Here is an 8,444-nt window from a genome sequence, read left to right on the forward strand (position 1 = left end):
GTTTATGTTCCTCTGATCTCCGACGCGCGCTCTGCGTGCACGCGCCCCGCACAGGATGATCTTGTTACATTGTAGCGCGCCGTAACTGTGCGTCATAAAGAGGAAGAGCGTTCGATACAGGCGCATAGAACGTTTTTAAACTTTTCATCGGATACCTCGAAATTCTAAGGTTACTCGAGAACGCTTGGAGCGCGGGGAGCGGAGGAGAGATCCGGGTTTACGCAGCGCGAGCGCACGGGGAGGGGGGGGGGTTCGGTGTCGGACGGTGATTCCGGATTCGATCCTGGCCATCGAGATCCCCGTGGATGACCTCCAGAACCATGTATCCGCACGGAAGACCCCAGGTACCGCAGCCTAATGAACTCCTTTACAGATCGTTTCCAGCGGATCGTTGAGTTGCGCGAGGGGGCCCGTTTAAACGTGCATTATGTTTAGTGTTAGGGTCAGGGTAAAGGTCACGATGAAGAGTTAATTACAGCGTTATGGGTTCAGTTGATACACGGGCTGCGAAAATAGCCATTACAGTCAGCCTATAAATGAGCCTATTATTAAATATAGCCTGCTTATTTTAGATTTTACATGAATCTGCATCCAGAGTTTTATTTTACTTTTGACATTTGTAATAATTTATTTACAAGTATTGATATTTTGTATCACACACATGTATGTATTTTTACTATACTATTATTGTTTGTTTTTATGAAACTCTACATTAATCTACTTTCAAGAAACCCCAAGACTAGAGGAACCAAAACTCAGTTTGGGAAGCCCTCCACCTCAAGCTGACACACATTTAAACACAATTATATTAAGTTCACATGCACAAATATTCATTTGAACAGGTGTAATTCAGCCATATTCTTGTCTACAGTATTGCCTATTCAGCAGTCATGGCAATAAAACTCATTGAATTGAGAGAGAGAGATGGGCAGATGTTCATGTGCAGAAGAAGAGAAATGATTCAAGGCAGAAATGCTGCAGAATGACATTCATGAACAGAGAGATTTGTGAGTTTGCTGTGTGTGGAGGAGGGATGGACAGATGGATGGACGGACGGGTGAATGAATGGTTTGTTCGAGTTATTGCTGCATGTTGCTACATATGGATCCAGGCCACCCCACTCTCTGCTGCAAATGTCATGTTCCATCATCATCACTGGGCAACACGATACCACACACACACACACACACACTGAGCTGCACTTCAAAGCTACCTTTGCTATGATGGCATGTTATTACAGGCCCATGGAGACCCAGTTTCTGTGGTAGCTTGCATTAGCTTTTAAAGTTAGGAGTTTCAGTGTGCATAATGAATGACCTTTAGAGAGTGTGCAAATGTGGTTAGGTTTGTTAGCGTGTGCTGTTTATATCCGTGTGTTTAGCGGACAGTATGTGGTGATATATTATGACTGTGTGTGCTGTTGCTACAGCGGATGCCTGCTGGGCCGCTGATGATCTGTCTGCTCTCGAAACCCTGTCGGATCTGATACAGGACGCTCATGACTGCTTTACACCTGGGATTAACATCTGCCTCTGTGATCACATCCACTGTTATTTTAGTATCTTTGAGATACTATTATAGTTTTTATAAATATATGGAATTGATCTGATCCGATCACAAGTGGACGGCCGAGAATTGTTTCCAGTTTTTTCCTGATCAAACTGCTTAATACACTTGTTTTAAGCACAACCGCAGGCCTTTGCTGTTGGTAGTTACTCTGTGTTTAAAGGTAGGGTAGGCAATTTCTGAGAGGCTAGCATTAGCGAGCTAGCTTTGAAAGCATGAGATCCCACCCTCCCTTTAGATTGTCTCCAAAGCCACGCCTCCTTCAAAACACATGAACACACACAGCAGAGAGCGAACAAAAGAGTCACGAGAAACTACCTCGTGTCTCAAAGCACATAACATTGCAATAATAATGAACATAAACAACTTAAAGAGCGCTGACCTGTACCACCTGACTGCTGCAGATTCATTTCAGTGTTGATGGTGTTGTTTCCAATGAAACGCATAAACTGGAGTCACGAAACGCTCTGAGTATATCATCACGGGTTTCCATCTCTTGCAAATGACAGTAGTTATGGCGTGAACGCAGCATAAGCTGGTTGTTTTGGTTCAGGAGGAACTGTAAAAGGTCCTGCTGTTTGTTTGTGGCGCTCTGTGACTGACGTCTGTCTAACTCTGAGCATGAAACGCGCTGATGACGTGTGATGTTTGTGTGAGGTATGGAAATGCATACGTTGACAGGTAGGAAGGACATTGTATCATTGCATTCGAACCGAACTCACAATCTTTTACATTTAGATCACTGAGCTTAGTGATTGCTACCAGGATGTGAAGAGACTTTCAACCAGCATAACAAAAAAATGTTCCCTGAACAAATCGCCTACCCTGCCTTTAAATTCATGAGTGAAAAACTGCTACAGTTACAATTATAAAAACAATATTTTAGTTTATTGAAAATACTTAGATATGCAAATATGTTTATGTATAGGTGTATTTAAAGTGCAGGGAGACTGGATCACGCCATTCTCAATGTTTCTCGGGAAAGGACGGCGCTGCTGAGCTCTTTTGCTTTTGGTGGATCTCATATTTTATTATAATCAATTTCTGGAAAATTAATGTGATTTTTAGAACCTTACTGTTGCACTCTGTTTATATCATTTGTGATCGGATCACTCTCGAGTGTGACGTAAATACCAGATGTAAGCGGCCTCAGACATTGAAGCAGTGCAGTGTGAATGTGTGTGTGAATGACAGATATGCGCGTGTAAATGTGTGCGCGGATGCCTGTATCTTTCACCATCTGTGCTGTATTTACTGTTTTTACGTTGATGGTGTTAATGATTAGATATGTCTTTAACACACTCTTCTAACACCGAACATATATATATAAACCTGCACACACACTGGGTTTAACATCTCTCAAAGGCCTACCCTGTCAGTTTTACATGCACATTTAAACAATTAATTAGTGTTAAAGATGATTGCTAATTCTAATGATGACTAATTCATTGAATTAATGATAATTTACTTTTATGTACTTTTATTATAATTACATTTATGCTTTTAGCGGATGCTTTTATCCAAAGAGGGGGGGGGGGGGGGGGTAATGAATACCCTCATTATCATTTAAAGAGACATGCACCGAAACTGGTCGCTGTTAACCATAGCTGTTTTTGAGCTGTTATTTTAACCAAAGCATGTTACAAACTTTACATGAAAACCCTAAAGAATCATACCAACTTGTGGAAAATGGGAATCCGATGACCCCTTTAAGCCTAAAACACGTTGCAATGCATAATTCAAAATACGGGGTAAAATACCTGTGAAAAATCAATACAGAAAATTCCTTTATATTAACACAGCACCCTATTTTTACAGACGTTTCTAAGAGTTCAGCTCCTCACAATCACATACCTGTACATGGTTGTCAAAAGTACTGGTACTTTGGTACCAAGTCGGTACTGACATTTAAAACAACTGATGATACCAGCATTTCTGCAGTACAGGTAATACCAGGTGTATTCGGTACCCGCTGATTCTGTGAAGTCCGTCAAAGGTTTCTATTTACGTGTTTTTGAAGCGTTGATCATTGTAGCCAATCACAGAAGTATCTGTTGAACTCGTGAATGCAATGTCCAATCAGAGGTGTTTGAGTTCTGCAATCCTTTAATTTTTTACCAGCAAAGTGTAAAAACGATGTAAATAAGGCCCTGTGTACACCTGGTATTAAGATGCGTTTCGGTCGATCGGATCACAAGTGGACGACACTAAATACAGGTGTAAACGGGGTCCACTTTTGACCACTTCCAGAGGTAGCTGGAGACACATTCGACCGGATTGCTTTCGTAGTGTAAACACTCATGTGATCGAATGTGTTCGAACAGCCACAAAAGACCGTCTACTGACCTAATGCGTAAACATTATGGGAAGTCCCCTAGCCAGACGGGATTTAAACTTTGTTCGGCTGGAGACCCAAGTTTGGTTTGGAGACAAAAAACGTATCAAGCACAATGTTCTCTTTCCATTGCTGATTTCTAACACACACTCACAGTGTTCGGCTGGTGTTGCGGCTGTCAGAGCAGAAATGAAAACTGATGCTCTCCGTGTGTTTTTCCGTCATCTCCAGGCACGTTCATATGTAAATTGTGTGAGCTTATTTTGTCCATAAAAACCCATACATTTACCAGCCCATAGACCCTCTCCTCGAAGAAATCAGGACAGAAGTGGTTGAAAGTGGACAAAAGAGACGGATTAAAACACCAGGTGTAAACGGGAATGTGTCTCCCTCGTCTACTTGTGATCCGATCGACTGAAACGCATCTTAATACCAGCAGTAAACAGGCCTAAGAGATTCATTGTGAAGTGTAGACCGCTTTGTTTAATATAGATGGAGTTTTCGCACGAGTGTAGATCTCAGTGAGTGAGTTGCTAACAACACTATAACATATTTCCACATTTACTGAGGAAAGCCCACAAATAGAGATTATTCGAGACATCATTGACCTACAATTCATTTTTCACTATTGAGATGTCAAATATCAGAGAGAGAAACGGAGAGTTTTTGCGTTCAGTCGGCGCTATTATTTGTATGTGTGTGTGAATTCAGTGTCAGACAGATGGATTTGGCCATTTAGGTCACACCTAACAGTTTTTCTCATGGTCTCGCACCATCAACACTGTTTTCAAGAATTGTCTCAACTTAAAAAGTTAAACTTTGAACTCATTCTGTGCCGTCTGCTCTCTGTAAATGTGTTTAAGTGAAACATGTTGCATGTAGCGGCAGTGACTGCAGAACATGCATTAATGCGCTGTACATTTAGCTATAGTGCTTCAAGCTTGAATTTCACAGATGGTAAGAACATTCCTGATGTATTGCATAAATGTGCATTAATTTTGCGTTACTTTTTATTGCAATTTTTTAAATAATTAACGGCACCAAATTAGGATGTAAAGTGAACATCCCTAATAAAGTCAGCGGCTGCATGCGTGTGTGTGTGTTGGTGTCAGTTCTCATCAGAGCAGTATTGTGTATCGAGGCTTTAACAAGCCGCTCATCAGAGCTGATGTACAGTACGGATGCAGTCTTCTGGAATGAGACGATAGCTCCCAACAGATGTGCTTGTTTTTTCCCCTCCCGAACTCTTCTTTTTTTTTGCCAATAGCAGTGATCGGCACAGGAAGCGTGGATTGGGAACACAGCAGGTTCATGTGTCGTTTGCACACACACACACACACACACACGGCTGTTACTGCTCTTGTGTTTGTGCCACATGTGCTGAATATTTCAGCAGCCTACGGTTATTCACGGCTCCGTGAATCCTCCCCCTCTCCGTGTCTATCTCTGGTCTGAAAGTGCCCTGCACAGTAAACAGTGTGAGATAGATGACTGCGTTCTTTCAGGGCTGGTGTGAGGGGAACAGTGTGTGTGACAATTCATGGCTCTGTCACGCTGTACTCGGCTCTCTGTACAACACCCTCTCTTGTTTCCTGAGCAAAGCCTCTGAGTCCTATTGATATATCTGCTCTTCACCATATCCCAGCATGCTCTAAATACTGTATATAGAAGTGCCTGCTAACAGACAAACAGTTATTTTAATGCAAAAGGTATAGTGCAAGATTACAGAATAATTTGCTTCCATTATCTAACAAACTAAATTTTATTTTATTTTAGATTTTTTTTTATTTATTTTTTATTTATATAATTTATTTTTATTGTATTTAATTTAATTTATTTTTATTTTAGATTATTTATTTTATTTATTTAAAATATTTTTTAAAATATATATATTTTTTAATTGTATTGTATTTAATTTAATTTATTTTTATTTTTGATTATTTAATTTAATTTATTTTTATTTTAATTATTTATTTTATTTTATCACGCTTTTTGCATAAAAAAAATATATATATAAATTTTTTTTTTTTTATGCAAAAAGCGTAGTACAATTCCACACAGAATCATTTGTTGCCATTATTTAACAGACAAAATGTTATTTTATTTTAATGCTAAAAGCATTGTACAATTCCACACAGCATAATTTGTTGGTGTCTGTCTAACAGACAAAATTCTATTTTATTTTATTATTTTATTTTAATGCAAAAAACGTAGAACAAAAACAATTCCATGCAGAATCATTTGTTGGCATTATCTAACAGATTTAATTTTTTTATTGCAAAAGGTATAGTGCTGTGCAACTCGATACATCATCATCATTTGTTTGCTGTCTTCCAGACAAAATGTTATTATTTTATTTCATTGTAGCTTCGAGCTTCATTTATTGGTGTGATCTAGCAAACAAGTTTTTATAGTTTGTAACTAAGAAGTGCTGTCAGGTGACGGCCTGGCTTCTATCACGGGTCGTATCAAGGTCAATATTGAATATGTGCCTGCAGCCAGTCTCGTGTTTTTGATAAAGTTGACAAAATAAAGCGTTTATTGTCAATGGCAGGACAGTAAATTATCTCTTAACCCATGCAGTGAAGCCCCCTTTGTATGGTATCAGAGGATTTGATTGTGTATTCCCACTTCCCCTAAAGGTATTTTTAATGTTTAAGTTTATAATTTCACATGATTAATTCTGTCTGGGAATGGATTCAGCAATAGACAGAAGCTGCAGGATTTTCCCACAATCCTTTTCTTCTCGTTTTAAACTCTTAATGGCATCACCTGTATTCAATACAGTATGAGAGTGCGGTATCAGAATGTAACTAAAGCATGATAAGCAATATTTCAATGTTAGTTTAGATTAAGTGTGAGCGGTTGAACTTTATTGTCTTGGTCACAGCGCTGTGGTTGGGTTGTGTCAGTGCGTTCTGATGGTTTAGTCATATGTAATGCATTACTATAATCAGATTAGGGTTTTTTAAGGGCCTGCTCTCTCTTCTTCCTGTTAATTCCATGTTCACATGTTCATTGCACCGTCTTTCTTTTGGTTAACACTAGAGATGCACAGATGTGTCAGTTGCCGATATTTATCTGCCTATTTTTAATCAGTTTAAAACCATCGACTATGGCATGAAAAAGCCCAATAAAACAAACCGATGGTTTATAAAATAAGACAGGCACATTCACTCCAGCTCACAGATCCACTCTGCCAACTTACTGAGGTAAACGCTGCACAATGGTATCGCTCTTTACAACGTTGGACACATAAGGGTAATTAATATGATTAACCTTAGGCTTGACTATGTTACAGCTAATAATGTGTTGCTAATGTTACATGAACCATGTTCCCCGTGTTCCCGTTCGCCACCTCAGAGTCAGACAGCTGCCTTCTAACAATCAACAGAGCGTCAGTGGAGAAAGGCATATAGTTCATCATAACATGAACATAACCCGCTATATTGCTAAATCTACCCGATTTTTCATATCAACAGAAAAATATACCGGGATAACCTGGCATCTCTCGAGACTCCTTGCTAGTTTGCTGTTAATGATATGCTAAAGCCCGCCGGGACATTGACCTGATTGGTTACACGGTAGTTTGTGACGTCAGAAACACCAGCGATTTCAAACCGTGTTTTTTTCACTGCAGGTTTAAAGAGAAAATACTCAGCAATGGTGCTGACTCGTCTTAACACCACATAGACATATAAACAACATAAAAAACTGGATTTTCAGGTTTGACAGGATCATTATTGCAGTGATTATTATGCTTATATGTTTGGCAACAGTTCTTCTAACCCTAATTGATGGAGTGTGAAACCTTAACCAACTTTCATTGAAAGTCTTTGGGATGTGCCGGAGGAGACTTTACAGGGGTCTGGACTCTTGCATTGTCAACACAAGATCTTGATGGAAATATATGTTGTGATGTTATTTCCATCAAGAGTTGCATCAATTTTTGGTCAAGATCGTGTATTGTCAATGCAAGAGTCCAGCCCTCTGTAAAGTCTCCTCCAGCACATCCCAGAGACGTCACTGAATTTAAGCTCTGGACTCAGAGGATCAATTCATGTGTGAAAATGATTCTTCAAAATGATTCTTTCACAGTTTGATCCTGATGAATCTTAACATTATCATCCTGGAATATGGCCATGATGTGTCTCCCTACATGGGTGTTTAAGAAATGAAAAGCTACACACTCCATTAATTAGGGTTAGAAGAACTGTTGCCAAACAAATAACATGCTAGAAACATAATAATCACTGAAATAATAATCCAATCATTGACTCTTAAACATTTGCCTAACTTGTTATTTTGGCCAGGCATTGTGTATCATGTATGGTAAATAAACAGAATTGAAAGTACAATTTGTCATCTATCCTGGTATTGTTCTCCTGAGATTACCTAACATGATTAATCTATACAGACTAATTAGCAAAGGTAATCCCATTACAATGTAGAAATAGTAATTAATAGTCTGTTTTGGAGTGACGCCCCTCACACTGCTCATGTGTTTCCAGGCTCAGCTGGTGTCAGGCCACGCCGGCATGAA

General features: G+C 39.3%; 1 protein-coding gene across 2 annotated transcripts in view; it reads left to right on the plus strand.

Annotated features, from left to right (window-relative positions):
- Window positions 1-8,444, plus strand: part of tle2c (TLE family member 2, transcriptional corepressor c) — a 22,581-nt gene continuing 14,137 nt past the window's right edge. For both annotated transcript variants that reach the window (XM_084410851.1, XM_084410852.1), the window contains exons 1-2: window positions 1-344; window positions 8,413-8,444. The exon at window positions 8,413-8,444 is cut by the window's right edge and continues 69 nt beyond it. In XM_084410851.1, coding sequence (XP_084266977.1) covers window positions 306-344; window positions 8,413-8,444 — 71 coding nt within the window. In that variant the 5' untranslated portion in view covers window positions 1-305. The remainder of the gene's footprint in view (window positions 345-8,412) is intronic.

Source organism: Rutilus rutilus, assembly GCF_951802725.1.
Source record: "Rutilus rutilus genome assembly, chromosome: 6".
In the NCBI taxonomy this organism is placed as follows: Eukaryota; Metazoa; Chordata; class Actinopteri; order Cypriniformes; family Leuciscidae; genus Rutilus; species Rutilus rutilus.